Raw genomic sequence first — 18,221 nt, forward strand, 5'->3', positions numbered from 1 at the left:
TACTTGGGAGCTATCGTCACATTTGCGTTTTAGAGAGGCATGGGTCGGGTCTGGCCTGGCAAAGACCGGACAGTAGGGGCAGGAATGGAAGCAGAAAAGGGTGAAGTCTTGGGGCGTCGGCTGGGTCGGCCGGCAGATCCCCCTTCTCCGCTCTGGCGCCTCCTGGCCGCCGCCGGGCCAGCGCCGCGCCTCCCGGGATCCCATCCCCGCGGCTCCCCGGGGCCCCCGCGGGCGGCCGGCAGCGAGGCGCGGGGGCGCCCTGCCTGGGTGGTCTCCCGCCCCGCCCCCCGCGGCGCCGTCGCCTAGCAGCGGATCCGGCCGCGCGGCCCCGGGTAATTTGCGGACCCTCAGCCAATCGGAGGGCGGCGTCCCGGCCCGCTCCCTTTTTCTGCAGCCAGGGACGCCTCCCCTCCGCACTGCGCTCGCCACCTCCAGCGGTGCGGCCCGGCGCGGGCCGGTAGCTGTGCCTGCGCCCGGGCCCGTCGCCCCCGCCGCCGCCCCGCCCCGCCCCCGCCGCTCACCCACGCCGCGGGCCCCGACGCGGGGCTCCCGGGCAGGGGTCCCAGGCCGGCTTATGGGGAATCCCAGATAACGCGGGTTGGGGGCGCCCACGCCCCCCATCCCCGCCGGCATGGCCCGGCCGCCGCCGCTCCAGGAGCTGCCCCCTGGCTATACACCCCCAGCTCGAGCCGCGTCGCCCCAGGTGAGTGGAGGGGAAGCCTGGGGAAGAGACCCTGGGCCCGGGTCTGTCACTCCGCAAGGTGTGATGTCGCCCAGGTGCAGGGTTCTAGCCCCGGTTAAGCGTGTGCGCGCTTCTGCGTCTCCTGGGCATCTGCCCGGTGAGGGTGCCTGGGTCTCACCTCTGTCCACCTGAGAACAGACGTGTGCGTGTGTGTCCTCCTCTCAGGAGACGACCTGCGCTTTCCTGGGGTGTGTATTGGGTGGGGGCTAGGAATAGAGTCAGATCTTTTCCAGCTTTGGGCCTGTGTCCGTGTAGGTCCCACCTGTCCTGCATCCAGAAGCCAAGAACCTGGGGCTTGGCAGAGGGTGTCCCTAAGGATAAAGGGGGAGGATTCATGCATCGTTGCAGTAATGCCTGGCTGAGCCTTCTCACTCCATCCCAGATCCCAGCCGGCAGCCTGAAGTCTCCACTCTGGCTTCGCGCTTACTTCCAGGGCCTGCTCTTCTCTCTGGGCTGCGGGATCCAGAGACACTGTGGCAAAGTGCTCTTCCTGGGCCTGTTGGCCTTCGGAGCCCTGGCACTGGGTCTCCGCGTGGCCATCGTTGAGACAGACCTAGAACAGCTCTGGGTGGAAGGTGAGTTGTGGACACTAGTCATGGACTTGGGTATGGTGAGCCCCAAACAAGAGCAGGGTGAGGACCTGGCGGCCGAGTTCTAGTGGGCTCAGCTCTGGGTCTGGGGAGGGTACCTGCCTGCCAGAACCTGGGCATCTGGGAGTAGCTCCCTCTTACACCTGTAAATAGACATCTGCTGATGGGGGAGTCCTGTGAATAGGTATATAGAATAGTTATCTGCGAGTTTATGTGTCTGTTTATTTAGCAATTCTCGCCAACTTTTTATGTATATTTTTTACTACATGGCAGGGTTTGCAAAGACGGCCAAAATCTTTCAGTAGCAAGGAAAGTAAAATATGTGCTGGGATAAAATACAAGATAGAATATAGAACAGAGTATGATTATGATGAAGAGGAGGCAGAGAGAGATCACACCTGACCAGGAGAATCAAGAAAATTACAACTGGGATGGGGAAACTGAGTAAATTTGCTGGCAGGCCTCAGTGGAGAGGTCCCATGCACCTAGAGTCCCATGCACCTAGGCCCCCTACAACCATTTAGTGGGGGAAAAAAATATGGCACCGGGTCTACACTTTGAGGCAACAGCGATGTCAAATGCAACCAAATCCTCACTTCCTAATGGAATCATTAGATAAAAATGATTTCTTATTAATAATTTTAGCATAACTCCCCTGTCCAGGGGCTCAGTGTCATATGCTGGCCCTTGATTAGAGTCACCCTCTCCTCTGTTCTTTCCTGGGAAATCTGCATTTGTGGGTTCCCCCAAATCTCCCCCAGCCCTGGCCCACACCCAAAGGCAGGGCCAGGTTAGAGTCTCACACCCTTGAGTTATTTCAAATGCTGGCAAGCCCTAGGATGCAGAGCAGATGTTTCTTGGAGCCTGCCTGCCTGCCTGTTAGGCTCTCACACCCCATCCCCACCCTACCCCAGCCCTCTGCAGGCTCACACATACATACACACTCCAGGCCAGCCCTGGGGTCCAGAGCAGATGTTTCTCTCTGCCTGCCTGCCTGCCTGCCTGCCCCCAGCCCCAGGACACACATGTGCATACATGCACATACACATACCCCCACCCACACTACTGCTGCCTGGGTGGTCCCAAATGACTGCTGGATTTCCTGCCACAATAGAAGCTGTCTCCCCCCTCTTCCTCCTTCTCCATTTCCCAGATCTTTCCCATCTAAACACCACTTGAACCTCCACATTCCTCATCTTCTCTCCTACACTCCAGCATAGGACAGGCTACATCCCACCAGGTTTTTTGCTGCTGTTTATAGCGGGGTGATTGGTGGTAGCCAATTCCTTTTTTTTAAGATTTTATTTATTCATGAGAGACACAGCGAGAGAGAGAGAGAGAGAGAGAGGCAAAGACACAAGCAGAGACAGAAGCAGGCTCCATGCAGAGAGCCTGACATGGGACTCGATCCCGGGTCTCCAGGATCAGGCCCTGGACTGAAGGCGGCGCTAAACCGCTGAGCCACCTGGGCTGCCCCTTCCTTTATTTCAGAATACTGCTGTGTCCCGTATCAGATAGGGCTGGGGTGAGATAAGAGCAGTGACCCTGACCTGAACTTTTCTCTGTACATCTGTAGTTGAGGCTTCTCCCAGCAATGCCCTCGGCAATGAGGAGCTGATCAAGGTGAGGACTGAAGAGTATTCTGTGTTCCTTTCCCGTTTTGCTAGTACAGAAAGCAAAGAAAGAAGCAGGACACTGGACATCAGAGTTCTGGACCAAAGTTCAGGGTCCCCTCCAGCTTTGCCATGGTGACAGACAAAATGTGACTTGTCTTTCCTGATCAGTTTGATTGATTGATTTTCCTGATCAGTTTTATTTATTTTTTTCCTGATCAGTTTTTTTTTTAATTTTTTTTAATTTTTATTCATTTATGATAGTCACAGAGAGAGAGAGAGAGGCAGAGACACAGGCAGAGGGAGAAGCAGGCTCCATGCACCGGGAGCCCGACGTGGGATTCGATCCCGGGTCTCCAGGATCGCGCCCAAGCTAAAAGGCTCAGAGATAGATTGATCTCTAAATAACTTAAAAAACAAAAAACAACAACAACAAAAAACATATAGCTAAGCTAGTACTTACAGGAACTGTGATAGAAATGGATTGAAATTGGAGCTGTCCCTGAAACCAAGGGGCCTGTATCTAGAAGGCAGGGTAGAACATGTCAATTGGTGGAATCACTATCCACTCAAAAACCCAAGGCTAAAACCTCGGGAGTGACCCTCAGTTCTTCTTGCTTACCTAACGGTTACTAAACCAGCAAATTCTTCTTTCTTAACCTCTCTCACGCAGACCCCTCCCTTAAACCCTTGTGGCCGTTGCTCTAGTTGAGGCCTTTCTTGGTCTCTGGTAGTACACTCTGGATTGTATCATTTAATATGCTTTTAGCCACATGAGAAAGGAAAAGAAAAGGAAAGGAGGACCGGAGGAAGGAAGGAAGAAGATTGATTTATTATCCCCTGTCACAAGAAAGCTGGTAGTAGAACTAGAGAAGTTCCAGGATGCTTAATTCAGTCATCTAAGGCCATCAACAAGGACCCAGGTTCTTTCTGTCTTTCTCCTCTGCCTTCTTCAGCATGTTGGGCTTTTCTCCTCAGGCTTATCACCTCCTTGTCCCAAGTGGCTACAGCAGTGTGGTCCCTTAATGGAAGTGAAGAAAAATTTACCAGAAGCCCCGCAGCTGACTTCCCATTTAGTCACTTTGGCAAGAACTGCGTAGCATCCTATGCCTAAACCCTCCACTTGGCAAATGCAATGGAATTACTGCAATTGACTAATCAAATTTCACCCCCTGAGGCTGCGGAGGGATCCAGCTTCCCTGAATCACTGGACCTTTCAGAGGATGGCCAACAAAATCAAAGCATTAGAGAAGTGACCAATCTTCTGCAAGCCTCACCTTCCAATCTGCTTCCACACTGCCCTCCTGTGGTGTATCTAACTCTGGCCAAGTCGGTACCCTGGTTAGAGCCCTTCCACTACTTTCTACTAGGTTCTGGGGAGTCTCCGGAATCAAATTCAAGCTCCTTAGCACACATTCTAGGCCCTCTGCAACCTAACTCTTGAATTCTTCTTCAGCATTGTCTCTGCCTCACTCAGCAATGTGGAGCCTTTGACAGTTCCCTACACGTACTTGGTCCAGAATGCCGTTTCCTGACTTCTTCCCCTGGCCAATTCCTATTCATTCACAGCTCAGCTCCAGAATATATTGTTAGGTGATGAAAAAGTTAGGTCATCTCACTTCTCTGCTCAAAACCTGCCATGGGTCCCCATTCACTCAGAGAAAGCCTGCATCACTACAATAGTTTACAAGCCCTCACATGTAAAATTTCTGGACCAAAGATTGAACATTTCTCAGGGTCTGATACCTATTACAATATTGCTTCCCTCCAAATATCATACCAAATTACACTCTGGTGGTAGGTTAGAGTGCACTCCCTAACCCTAACCCTAACTCTAACCTGTAAGCCAGCAATGAGGGCTATCTCTCTCTTTTTTTTTCCCCCTAATTTGATAGATGATTATTTGTTGCTGCTTTAATTCATATTACCTATAATACATATTACCATTATAACATTACCTATAAGGTGGGTTCCTTATCCATAATGGCTAACAGGTTATATTTCACCTTTTATAAAGGTACAAGAGTTGTTAACAGATGTGTTGATTTTGAGGTCTCCTTCCCCCATTCTCCTACTTTTTCCCTGCTCAGTCTTTTTTCACTCCAGTTCTTTCTCATTTTTCTGTCCCACAATCTGTCTTCTTTAAGATTTTATTTATTCATGAGAGACACACAGAGAGAGGCAGAGACATAGGAAGAGGGAGGAGAAGCAGGCTCCATGCAAGGACCCCATTGCAGGACTCGATCCGAAAACTCCAGGACCACGCCCTGAGCCGAAGGCAGACATTCAACCACTGAGCCACCCAGGCATCTTCCACAATCTCTTTTCTAGCAACTATTAAATAATAAACAATAATTCCTTCTCTCTTCCTTCTTTGTGCTGTTAGACAGTTTCCTAAGTACTTTGCTTGCATTGATTCTGATTCTACCAAGGTGGGCCCTGTCCCCATTTAACAGATGAGGAAATTGAGGGTAGGGAGACTAAGTAATTTGCCCCAGGCACAGACCAGGTGTCAGAGCCAAGGCCCAAAGCAAGGTCTGTACAGAGCCCCACACTCCCCCTTACACCTGCTGTCTCTTCTTGCCCCACAGTACACCCCAGGCCATCTGTCCTCATGTCTGTCATCATCATTATTGTCAGTTGAGGTATACTTTTCTCTTCTCCTTTTTTCTAAGGATTCTTTATTTTCTTTGATGTTGTACTTTACGTTTTCTGTGTTTCTTTCTCTTGGTTTCTTGATGGCTCTTTCTGGGTTCCTTCCTTCTCTCGTGCCTCCCTCCCCTCAGCAGACTCACCATGAGGAGCTTATTTCTCACTCCTCCTGTTCCTCCTTGTGGCAGCTCTGGCCTAAGCCTGGTGAAATAAACACTACAGTGCAGGCCTGGGGGAAGGAGTTGGGGAGTCAGAGAAGGAAGAAGAATGTGGAAGCCTGCAATGTGGCTGTGGGAGATTACCTTCGTGAGGGAGGGCCAGGAATATGATCTGAGCGGGGAAGTGTGAGCATCTGGGTCGGTCTGTGTCAAGGGGTTACTAGGGGTGTGCAGCTCTCATGACTCAGGAGATTACATGGGTTTGAAAAAGAGATTGGGGAACATGATGATCGCGGGTGGGGCTGGAGTCTTAGAGAAGATGCACATGCAGGCCCCAGGGGTAGCAGTGACCCAACAGGAAGAGGCCCCAGACAGGTGGAAGCACAACTGGGCCCAAGACCAGACCAAGTCTAGAAAGCTTCAGGGGTGGTTTGGCCCTTGCCCTTGGCCTCCTCCAAACCACCGTCAGGCCATAGCCCCTAACAGCAGCCCTGCCCGCTCTCCTCCCCGCACCCCTCCCTGGTACAGAGCATGACCCTGCACCAGCACAGTGCAGGACTTGAGGGGTGCCGAGATCAAGGAGACTAAGGCAGGCTTGGCACTGGGCCTCCCTGTGGCCTGGACGGTGAGACTGAGGAAGGGGATCTGGAAGCCTTTCTTCCCCTTTGCTCCCGTTGATGTCACCTCCCCAGGCTACATGAGCTGATTCCAGGTACTTCGCACATGAGCAGAGGCAGGATGCAGCACCAACCACACTGACTGTCCCACCCTCCCCCTCGCCAGTGCCACCACAGGGCCGTCATTACCAGACCCTGCGTCCCTTCCTCAAGCACTGCCTGAGACAACCCAAACCAGGAACAAGCCCTAGCACCACCCGGTCTTTTAGGAGACCCTCCCCATGGCAGCCTCCCTAATAATTTTGTCCCTCGTTGTCTTCCTCACCAAGGCACAGAGGGACTGAGTATGACCCCCTTACCAGGATACCTCCCTAACCCCAGCCCCGGCCCAACTCCTATTGACCTCTCCTTTTGAAGTTGATTGCCCCATCTCTAGCCGACCTGATTCGTCTTCAAATCTTAGACCACACAAGAATTCCATAGAGCCATCCAATGAGGTCTCTCCCTTCCGTGCAAAGCTCCAGATTCTAAGCAGAGTGCCAGGAGCCTGGGGAGTCAACATGACCATCGGGGGGCAGAGCAGGGGCTCCTCTCAGGGCACTTCTCCCGCTCGTCCTGCTCGTCCTGGGAGGCCTCGGCAAGCTGGAGTCGGCCATCCCCCAGAGCTCTGGTCCACCAAGGCTCTTCTCCCCCAGCTTTCTCTATCTGCTCTGGCAGTGGGCAGCCGCGTGAGCCAGGAGTTGCATTACACCAAGGAGAAGCTGGGGGAGGAGGCTGCATACACTTCCCAGATGCTGATACAGACCCCACGCCAGGAAGGGGAGAACGTCCTCACCCCCGAGGCGCTCGGCCTCCACCTCCAGGCAGCCCTCACCGCCAGTAAAGTGCAAGTATCACTCTACGGAAAGTGAGTCTGGCTGAGTCCCCAGCCGCTGGGAGTGAGGCACGCTGTGGCTGGGCTGCTGTGTGAATCCCCCTCTTGCGCTCATCTCTCGTGCCCCGGCCATTTCAGGTCCTGGGATTTGAACAAAATCTGCTACAAGTCAGGGATTCCCCTAATTGAAAATGGAATGATTGAGCGAGTGAGTATCCTGAGCCTGGGTCAAGGGGGAGCCTCTTCTGCAAGCAGGGGAGGGTTCTGAGAGACGAGGAGGGTAAGGGGGGTGGTCACAGAGAGCATCCCGCAGAGACTGCGGAGGAAGGAGCCCAGGGACAGGACTGATGTGGCCTGGGTGTCCCCGGCAGATGATTGAGAAGCTGTTTCCGTGTGTGATCCTCACCCCCCTCGACTGCTTCTGGGAGGGCGCCAAGCTCCAAGGGGGCTCAGCCTACTTGCCGTGAGTGCTGCCCAGCCGCCCCCAGGCCCTGCTTTATCGGGGAGAGGGCGGGAGTGAGCTTGATGACCAGAACCTTCCCGGGGGCCTGGCCCCCCGTGAGGCCAGGGTCAAAGCACAGGCTGCCCCAAGGCTCATTCCACATCCTCCTCTTCCTCCCAAGGAAAGGCAGACTTATTTAGACAGAATAGAACAAAGAGAAGAAAAAAGGTCCCCAGAAAGAGCCTTTGCCCCAGGAGAGGTAGCTGGGTGTCAGCTAAGCCGTCGGGTCAGCAGGAAAGCCTGTCAGAGGTGCCACGTGGGTGCCCACGTGGTTATGTATTGGAACCCAAGGTAGATGGCTTGGGAAGGGACCCCGTGGGGCTCTTCTGGGCCTCTTCTGCGCCTGAGTACTGTCTGTCCTCATGTCACCCCAGTGCAGCAACCTCATGGGCTCCTATAGCCTGGAAGGTTCTGGGAAGCTCAGCATTGCAGACCCTTCATATGGAGGGATGCATGAGGAGCTAGGAGGAGGGTGGGGTGCAGCAGGGATCCCCAGCTGCATTTTGGAGGGTGGGAATTGATCCTTTATCCTCGCCAACCACGGGCTCTCCCCTCAGCGGCCGCCCTGACATCCAGTGGACCAACCTGGATCCAGAGCAGCTGCTGGAGGAGCTGGGGCCCTTTGCCTCCCTCGAGGGCTTCCGGGAGCTGCTAGACAAGGCACAGGTGGGCCAGGCCTACGTGGGGCGGCCCTGTCTGCACCCTGACGACCTCCACTGCCCGCCTAGTGCCCCTAACCATCACAGCAAGCAGGTGGGTTCCAGCCAGGTTTGCCAGAGAACGGCTATTTTACTTCCCTTTCCCCGTATGTTCCTCGGGTCTGGAGAGCAGGTGGTGCTCTGTTACCCTGCCCCCACTGTGCTAGATGTCTAGAGTGTTCCCTTCCCGTTCAGTTCTCCTAAGGAACCTTCAAGTCATATATGAATCCCTTTGTGCTTCTCTAAGCCCAGAAAAGCTGGTCTTTATCCAAATAGATTTAATCTTTATTTTTTTTTATTTTTATTTATTTATGATAGTCACACACAGAGAGAGAGAGAGAGAGGCAGAGACACAGGCAGAGGGAGAAGCAGGCTCCATGCACCAGGAGCCCAATGTGGGATTCGATCCCGGGTCTCCAGGATCGCGCCCTGGGCCAAAGGCAGGCGCCAAACCGCTGCGCCACCCAGGGATCCCAATCTTTTTTTTTTTTTAAGATTTTATTTATTCATGAGAGACACAGAGAGAGGCAGAGGCATAGGCAGAGAGAGAAGCAGGCTCCCCACGGGGAGCCTTATGAGGAACCTGGTCCCAGAACCCTAGGATCACGACCGGAGCCAAAGGCAGACACTCAACCGCTGAGCCACCCACGTGTCCCTAGACTTAATCTTAAAAAAAAAAAAAAAAAAAAGATTTATACATAGAAACTGAGGACAAGCTAGCTAAGCACAAGTATCTTACCTAGCTTCCCTGAGTGTCTCTGTGGCCCTATAAATGAACCTTTTTCCAAAACCCACCAAAGTTATCCCAGCTCTTTCCCCAAGCTATTTCCAAGACTCTGCTTCCTCTGGTGGCCTCCTCTCCGCAGGACAGCTGTTCACTTTCAGGGTAGGCGAGAGGCTCAGGAGAATAGTTATCTAGACTTCAGGCTCCAGAGTCCGTGGCAGACCGGGTTCCCGGAGGTCCCAGCCCGGGGACGCCCAGTTACCTACAGCCGGGACCTTGACCCCTCTCCTGTCCCCTTCCAGGCTCCCAACGTGGCTCAGGAGTTGAGTGGGGGCTGTCACGGCTTTTCCCACAAGTTCATGCACTGGCAGGAGGAACTGCTGCTGGGGGGCATGGCCAGAGACCCCCAAGGACAGCTGCTGAGGTAAAGCTTCCCTGGGGGCTGGTGTGGGGGCCGCAGGCGTGGGAATCCACACTCCCATCTAGGTGGTTCCGCGCAAGCCCGTCCTCGCCCCCGCTGCTTGTGGAGGCCAGCCCTGACCCCCAGTTCTCCACTACCCTCGCCAGGGCGGAGGCCCTGCAGAGCACCTTCCTGCTGATGAGTCCCCGCCAGCTGTACGAGCACTTCCGGGGCGACTACCAGACGCATGACATCGGCTGGAGCGAGGAGCAGGCGGGCACAGTGCTGCAGGCCTGGCAGCGGCGCTTCGTGCAGGTCAGTGTGCAGATGGGCGAGGGCGGTGCCCGAGGCTGCTCCCTCCTCCTGCCCCTCAGATCCACCCTGTCTCTGCAGCTGGCTCAGGAGGCCCTGCCTCAGAATTCATCCCAGCAGATCCATGCCTTTTCCTCCACCACCCTGGATGACATCCTGCATGCTTTCTCTGAAGTCAGTGCTGCCCGTGTGGTCGGAGGCTATCTGCTCATGGTGGGTCCTGCTCCTGGCGCCTTGCCCTGGCCTCCACCCAGCGCCCACCCCGAGAACCACCGTCCAAGACTGTCCTCTCTCCCCACAGCTAGCCTATGCCTGTGTGACGATGCTGCGCTGGGACTGTGCCCAGTCCCAGGGTGCCGTGGGCCTTGCGGGGGTGCTGCTGGTAGCCCTGGCAGTGGCCTCGGGCCTTGGGCTCTGCGCCCTGCTGGGCATCGCCTTCAATGCCGCCACTACCCAGGTACCCCAGGACCACGGGGCAGATTCGGGGCCCCCAGTGAGGCTGCTCAGTCGCTCCAGCTTCTCACCCCTGTGCCCCTCCAGGTGCTGCCCTTCTTGGCACTGGGCATCGGCGTGGATGACATATTCCTGCTGGCACATGCCTTCACAGAGGCTCCACCTGGCACCCCTCTCCAGGTAAGGCTTCATCCTCCGGAGCAGTTCGGCATAGGCTTCAGAGCCTCTTGACTGGGGCATCCAGGTGGCTCAATCGGTTGAGCATCCAACTCTTTTTTTTTAATTTTATTTATTTATTCATAAATAGACATAGAGAGAGAGGTAGAGACACAGGCAGAGAGAGAGAAGCAGGCTCCCTGTGGGGAGCCCAATGCAGGACTCGATCCGGGGACCCCAGGGTCACACCCTGGGCCAAAGGCAGACGCTTAACCACTGAGCCACCCAGGCGTCCCAGCATCTGACTCTTGATTTCGGCTCAGGTCATGATCTCAGGGTCATGGGATCAAGCCTCATGATGGGCCCTGTGCTCAGCAGGGAGTCTGCTTGAGATTCTCTGCCTCTCCCTCTGCCCCTTCCCCTGCTCATGCTCCCTCATGCTCTCTCTTGCTCAAATAAATAAATAAGTTTTTTTTTTTTTAAAAAGGGCCTCTTGGCCTTAAGTGACCTTAGGCTAGTAATTAACCTGCCTGTGCCTCAGTTTCCTCATCTGTAAACAGGGGTGACAGTAGTGCTTGTGTGGCAAGGGTGTTGTGAGGGTCAGAGAGAACTCCAGCTGAATGCTCGGGACGGTGTGCGTGGCACGTGTGTGGGACTCCGTAAGCAGGAGCCGCCGTGTGGTTATTGTCCCTCCTCTGCCATCCCAAGCTCCCACGCCTCCCCCTCGCTCTACCTTGAGGACCCACGGCTCCTCCCCTGTCCTGGCAGGAGCGCACAGGCGAGTGTCTGCAGCGCACGGGCACCAGCGTCGCGCTCACGTCCATCAGCCACATGGTTGCTTTCTTCATGGCCGCCCTGGTTCCCATCCCGGCCCTGCGAGCCTTCTCCCTGCAGGTGAGGCCTCGAGGAAGGGCCCAGGCTCGGGGTGAGCATGAAGGGGGCCGCTTCATCCAGCCTCTGTGTCCCTCCTGTCCACCCCCAGGCAGCCATAGTCGTTGGCTGCAACTTTGCAGCCGTGATGCTTGTCTTCCCAGCGGTCCTCAGCCTGGACCTGCACCGACGCCACTGCCAGCGCCTTGACGTGCTCTGCTGCTTCTCTAGGTACTGTCCCTGCGTCCCCACCCTCACCCCAGGCCTCTCCTCTGTGGCCCCAGCATTTCCACAGAACCGTCACCCCCACTCTCTGCCTCTTCCAGCCCCTGCTCTGCGCGGGTGATTCAGATCCTGCCCCAGGAACTGGGGGACGGGACGGTGCCAGTGGGCATCGCCCACCTGACCGCCACGGTTCAAGCCTTTGCCCACTGCGAAGCCGGCAGCCAGCACGTGGTTACCATCCTGCCTCCCCGAGCCCGCTTGGTGCCCCCACCTTCTGACCCGCTGGGCTCTGAGCTCTTCAGCCCAGGAGGATCCACACGGGACCTTCTAGGCCAAGAGGAGGGGACAAGACAAAAGGCAACCTGCAGCTCCCTGCCCTGTGCCCGCTGGAATCTTGCCCATTTTGCCCGCTCTCAGTTTGCACCCTTGCTGCTCCAGTCACACAGCAAGGTAAGAGCCTGGCCTGGGAGAAGTTGGGCTGAGCCCGGGCAGGGTGAGCAGCAGGGTCTCTGGGCCCCACCCCGCCACCTGAGGCCGTGGCTATCCCTGGGCCTCCAGCTTCGTCGCCATTCCCCACAGGCCATCGTGCTGGTGCTCTTCGGGGCTCTCCTGGGCCTGAGCCTCTATGGAGCAACCTTGGTGCAGGACGGGCTGGCCCTGACGGATGTGGTGCCTCGGGGCACCAAGGAGCACGCCTTCCTGAGCGCCCAGCTCAGGTACTTCTCCCTGTATGAGGTGGCCCTGGTGACACAGGGTGGCTTTGACTACGCCCACTCCCAACGCGCCCTCTTTGATCTGCACCAGCGCTTCAGCTCTCTCAAGGCCGTGCTGCCCACACCTGCCACCCAGGCACCGCGCACCTGGCTACACTATTACCGGAACTGGCTCCTGGGTGAGAGGCAAGGAAGCAGGCAGAGAGGGCGGCCGCGGGCTGAAGGCCCGGGGACCACAGGCTAACGCGCCCTACCTTGTTCTCCCCTAGGAATCCAGGCCGCCTTTGACCAGGACTGGGCTTCTGGGCGCATTAGCCGCCACTCGTGCCGCAATGGCTCCGAGGACGGGGCCCTGGCCTACAAGCTGCTCATCCAGACTGGGGATACCCAAGAACCTCTGGATTTCAGCCAGGTTGGCAGGGGGCTGGCAGGGTCAGGACACAGAGGGGCTCCAGGCCCAGGGGCCCCGGCCTTCAGCGCCCTCTGCCTCTGCAGCTGACCACACGGAAGCTGGTAGACAAAGAGGGGCTGATTGCACCTGAGCTCTTCTACGTGGGGCTGACCATGTGGGTAAGCAGTGACCCGCTGGGCCTGGCGGCCTCACAGGCCAACTTCTACCCCCCACCTCCCGAGTGGCTGCACGACAAGTACGACACCACCGGGGAGAACCTTCGCAGTGAGTCCCGGGCAAGGGGAGCCCAGCAAGAGCCCCGGCCTGGGCCCACACAGGCCCTTCCCTAAGGCCCTGCCCACTGCTCCCCGCGCTCACTGGCCACCCTCCCTCTCTCCCTGCCCCCCCTGCCCTCCGCAGTCCCGGCGGCCCAGCCCCTGGAGTTTGCCCAGTTCCCCTTCCTACTGCGTGGCCTCCAGAAGACTGCAGACTTCGTGGAGGCCATCGAGGGGGCCCGGGCAGCATGCGCCGAGGCAGGCCGGGCCGGGGTGCGCGCCTACCCCAGTGGCTCCCCCTTCCTCTTCTGGGAGCAGTATCTGGGCCTGCGGCGCTACTTCCTGCTGGCTATCTGCATCCTGCTGGTATGCACTTTCCTCGTCTGTGCCCTGCTGCTGCTCAACCCCTGGACAGCTGGCCTCATCGTGAGTCCTCGCAGGGAGGAGGCAGGAGAGACCCGTGGCTCCCCGGCCCTGCCCTGCCCTGCCCTGCCCGTCACCCCTTCTCCCAGGAGCCCTGGGTGAGCCCTGCCTTCCCCAGGTACTGGTCCTGGCGATGATGACTGTGGAGCTCTTTGGCATCATGGGTTTCCTGGGCATCAAACTGAGTGCCATTCCCGTGGTGATCCTTGTGGCCTCTGTGGGCATTGGTGTTGAGTTCACAGTCCACGTGGCTCTGGTGAGCACAGGCCCTGGGGGAGGGTGGACCAGCTGATTCAGTATTCCACAAATATTTTTCAAGCACCTACTATGCACTAGGTATCCCTTAAGAATTGGTTCCAGTCCCTGTTTGGGCACCCACCTCAAAAAATGGGGGAAATATAGGGGCACCTGGCCAGGTTGATTTGTAGAGCATGTGACTCGATCTCAGGGTCAAGAGTGCCAGCCCACATTAGGTATAGAGATTACTTAAATAAACAAACAAAAGGAGAACTGGGGATACAATAGCAATACAGACGGACTTTACCTTCAAGGAGCTTCTAGTCTAGAGTGTAGACAGGAAGGAGGAACACGTATATAAATAAGCGGCCATTGCAGCATAGAAGTGGGGACAAAGCCTTGACCAAAATGAGGACAGAACGGAAGGTGAGGAAATGAGAACCAGTAATTCTTTGGGATGGTTTTACTGTGAAGGGGTCAGAGAAGTGGGGTGGCAGCTGGATGACGATGGGGTAAAGACGGATTCTTCCAAGACAGAGATTCTTCCAAGACAGAGAGTGTAGAACTGAGGCAGGCCCGGCCCCTCCCAGAGCTCCACAGTCCCTGACGAGGAGGTGGGGGAGCGGGAGTGGGAGCCACAGACTGCAGGGAGCGCCATCCCAAACCTGGCTGGGCCCCACAAACAGAATGGCCCTGTTCTGGTGATGATGGGAACGAATATCCTCCGGGGGTGGGGGCCGGGGCAGTCAGCATACAGAGAAGTACAAAGAATTAGGGATCCTCTGAAACCCCATCCTTTTTTTTTTTTTTTTTGAAACCCCATCCTAACAAATAACTCTGACCACTTCGTATCCATCCTCCTGGACAAACCGAAGTGCCCGAGAGCAAACACTAGGCTCAGGAGCAGCTCTGCCTTTGTACCCCCGACTCGGCCACAGACGGCGCCGCGTGGGTGCCTGCGTGTGGCTCTTTCAGCTAAACTTTATTTACGAACACAGGGGGCAGGCCTTGTTTGCCAGCCGTTCTAGAACTCTCTGTTTCCTTTTGTTACCTAAGTAGAGTCCTCGTGTTCCTGGAGGGTCCCGGGAGCCCTGGGGGCCGATGAGGGGCTGGGGGCAAGGGTGGCTAGGGGGCAGCTACAGGCCTCTTTCTTTCTGCCCCCAGGGCTTCCTGACCACCCAGGGTAGCCGGAACCTGCGGGCTGCCCACGCCCTAGAGCGCACGTTCGCCCCAGTGACCGATGGGGCTGTGTCCACTTTGCTGGGTCTGCTCATGCTTGCTGGCTCCAACTTTGACTTCATCATACGGTAGGGGGAGCTGGGCCTAGGGGTAGGGCCGGGCGCTGGCTGCAAGGGCCATCCAGGTGACTGCCCCGCCCCCACAGGTACTTTTTCGTGGTGCTAACTGTGCTCACCCTCCTGGGCCTCCTCCATGGGCTCGTGCTGCTGCCTGTGCTGCTGTCCATCCTGGGCCCCCCGCCAGAGGTAGCCACCCCCTCCGTCTGCTCCCAGCCCAGGGGTTGGGGTGGGACAGGCAAGGGAAGAGACAGAGCCAAGACAAAATGTTCTCAGTGGCCAAAAGACAGGGCTCACCTCACAAGGACCCTCCCCATGAGGTCCTCGGAGGGCAGCAGCCTCTCCCTTTGCCCCAACACCAAGGTCCTGCACTTCAGTTTTCCTGGCTTCTTTTTCGGACCCACTTAGCATTTAGGGTCCAGAGCAAGGTGCCGGGTTTGTCCCAGACCTTGATATCCTGTCCCTTGCCAGCTCCTGTATCCTATGGAAGCCATGGTGGTGATGCACCAGTGAGCTGCTGAAGGGGACTGAGGTCCTGGTATCCCTGGGCTCAGTGGACCTGTGTCTCCCCCAGGTGGTACAGATGTACAAGGAGAGCCCAGAGGTCCTCAGCCCCCAAGCTCCACGAGAAGGAGGGCTCAGGTGGGGGTTGCCCCCCACCCTGCCCCAGAGCTTTGCCAGAGTGACTACCTCCATGACGGTGGCCCTCCACCCACCCCCACTGCCCGGTGCCTACATCCACCCAGCCTCTGACGAGCCCACTTGGTCCCCTGTTGCCACACCAGCTGCCAACGGCTCCAGCAACCTCAGTTCCAGGGGACCATGTCCAGCCACTGGGTGAAAGCATCTGAAGCATGGAGACCCTGCTAGGGCCACCTGAAGTCACTGGGAAGCAATGGGGGGGTGCTACTGAAGGCAGGACGACACCTGGGGAGCCCTGCTGCTGTGTCCGCCTGCGTCCCCTCTCCTGCCTCAGCCGTCATGGACCTCCCTGCTGTCCACAGAACCGCCCCAAGTAGGCTCGGAGTGCCTTGCACACTGGGCTCTAGTGCCCGCGCCGGCGGGGGGCGGGTGGAGCCAGCCAACCAGGTGGTGCGTCCGGCCTCTCCCCCTCCCCAGCCCTGTGCCCCGGGCCCCTAGCAAGCCAAGACTGGGGGGGCCTCCAGCACCCTCTGCTAGGCCTGGCCCCCCACTGCTTGGGAACTCCAGAGTACGCAGCTCCGTATCTCTGCCCACATCCTACCACATAAATTATTTATATGAAGATGTTTATTTTTGTAGTTTGTATAGATGTTAGCTACACTGAAAGTTTTATTTTTAAAGAGTGAAATATATTCTATATGAACTCCTCTCAAATGACTGGCTCTTTTCTTTTGAACAAAGGGGAGTTTGCAAGTAGAGGTGTCATGGCCTACGTTCCTGGGGCTGCTCTAGTCCTAGGAGGGAAAGGCCCCAGGTTCTAAATTTTTGTCCCATAACTTTGGCCTATTTATTCACCTGGGAAGTGAAGATGATGTTCAGCAAACATAATGCTGGTCGTAGAGTTGAGAACAGGACTGGGTCAAGTGCTTGGTAGACGAAATGATACAAATGTTTTCGTTGTCAAACTACCATGTGGCTCTTATTTATGTTTTTTAAAGATTTTATTTTATTATTTATTCATGAGAGAGAGAGAGAGAGGCAGAGACACAGGCAGAGGGAGAAGCAGGCTCCATGCAGGGAGCCCGACGTGGGACTCGATCCTGGGTCTCTAGGATCAGGCCCTGGGCTGAAGGCGGCGCTAAACCACTGAGCCACTCGGGCTGCCCCCCCGAGACTCCTCGCCCACCTTTCTGTTTCAGCATCATAGGGGGCATGGGTACAGGGGCAGAGCCAGGCAACAGGTGAAGGTGAAGCTGGGATGGAAATAGCAGGGTCTGGGGAGATATTTTAGGAGTTTTACTTCTAAGCCAACCTCCAAGGCTAGAAGCCTCTGCAAGTTAGCAGTCTGGCGCCCCAGGGGCATCTCTGGCAGCACAGTCAGGGGATCGGTGGGGGAAATGTCCAGAAATTGAGATGGTGCTAGCAGCCAGTATTTAGGCTCTTAGTTTTGTGATGTCCTACAGCCCCACAGTACAGAGGCCTTGAAGACTCTGGCCACGCCCCTGAGCTAGAACACAGCACCTCAGCCTAGGAAGTGGAGGAGGCCTTTTGTTGCCCTTCCCCAGCTATTCCAGGGCTCAGTCTCAAGAGACACAGATATCCTCCCTGGGGTCCAGCCACCCACTCACCAGGAACAACCCCACCTTAAGAGCACCACCTTCTCACATCCCACCCACCAGGCTAAAGGCCAGGAAATCACGTTCTGTCTAAATGTGAGATGAATTAATTTAATACACAAACCTTCAGCAGTTGAATCAACACTACAACGCCTTGGGCAGCCCCGGTGGCGCAGCGGTTTAGCGCCGCCTTCAGCCCGGGGTGTGATCCTGAATCGAGTCCCGTGTCGGGTTCCCTGCACAGAGCCTGCTTCAACCTCTGCCTGGGTCTCTGCCTCTCTCTCTCTCTCTCAATCTGTCATGAATAAATAAATAAAATCTTAAAAAAAGAAAACAAACAAACTACAGCGCCTGAAAAGACCTAAGAGAAATGAGTAATTGGGTAATTGGCTTTGAACCTAAAGTGGGGTGTGCATCCACCACGTGCAAGGGGATGGGGGCGGGATTTCAGTCTGGGTCGTTATTGAGGGGCTTCTGGGTGGAGCAGGAGAGCTCACTGAGCTGGAATAGTGCAAAAGATATCAGCCAACAACAAGCTGACACAAGCAGAGTGGCCTAGGAAACCTAGCTAACATCATTGTCTCAGTGTCCTCATCTGTGAAATGGGAGGATTAGAGCCTATCCTGTAGGGTGCTATTTTTTTTTTCTCATTCTTTAAGATTTTATTTATTCATGAGAGACAGGCAGAGACAGGCAAGGAAGAAGTGGGCTTTCCTGCAGGAAGCCTGATGGGGAACTCAGTCCCAGGCCCCGCCCTGGGATCACAACCTGAGCCAAACACAGATGGTCAACCACTGAGCCACCCAGGTTTCTCATGATTTTTATTTGTTTTATCTTTTTTTTAAGATTTATTTATTTATTCATGATAGAGAGAGAGAGAGGCAGAGACAGGCAGAGGGAGAAGCAGGCTCCATGCAGGGAGCCCGACGTGGGACTCGATTGATCCATTGATCCGAGGACTCCAGGGCCACGCCCTGAGCCAAAGGCAGGCGCCAAACCGCTGAGCCACCCAGGGATCCCCCTTTTCTCATGATTTTTAATGA

The 18,221-nt window shown here is 55.9% G+C and overlaps 1 protein-coding gene across 12 annotated transcripts; it reads left to right on the top strand.

Annotated features, from left to right (window-relative positions):
- Nucleotides 1–501: 501 nt before the first annotated feature.
- Nucleotides 502–16,276, top strand: PTCH2 (patched 2). Of its 12 annotated transcripts, none has more exons than XM_055342103.1 (22): nucleotides 512–703; nucleotides 1,125–1,317; nucleotides 7,090–7,279; nucleotides 7,385–7,454; nucleotides 7,618–7,709; nucleotides 8,306–8,501; nucleotides 9,473–9,594; nucleotides 9,738–10,095; nucleotides 10,184–10,339; nucleotides 10,423–10,515; nucleotides 11,260–11,385; nucleotides 11,474–11,592; nucleotides 11,688–12,036; nucleotides 12,166–12,302; nucleotides 12,391–12,485; nucleotides 12,569–12,711; nucleotides 12,795–12,975; nucleotides 13,111–13,391; nucleotides 13,507–13,644; nucleotides 14,790–14,932; nucleotides 15,010–15,109; nucleotides 15,495–16,276. In XM_055342103.1, exons 1-22 carry the CDS (start codon nucleotides 632–634, stop codon nucleotides 15,759–15,761), a joined length of 3,621 nt encoding a protein of 1,206 aa, XP_055198078.1. In that variant the 5' UTR covers nucleotides 512–631; the 3' UTR covers nucleotides 15,762–16,276. The 12 variants fall into 12 exon arrangements, with proteins under 12 accessions (XP_055198085.1, XP_055198084.1, XP_055198083.1 ...); XM_055342102.1 differs by having other exon boundaries at nucleotides 514–703; nucleotides 9,738–9,885; nucleotides 9,964–10,095; nucleotides 12,166–12,478; XM_055342104.1 differs by having other exon boundaries at nucleotides 12,166–12,478; nucleotides 15,706–16,276.
- Nucleotides 16,277–18,221: the final 1,945 nt, after the last annotated feature.

Source organism: Nyctereutes procyonoides, unplaced genomic scaffold (genome assembly GCF_905146905.1).
Source record: "Nyctereutes procyonoides isolate TBG_1078 unplaced genomic scaffold, NYPRO_anot_genome, whole genome shotgun sequence".
Classification (NCBI taxonomy): domain Eukaryota; kingdom Metazoa; phylum Chordata; class Mammalia; order Carnivora; family Canidae; genus Nyctereutes; species Nyctereutes procyonoides.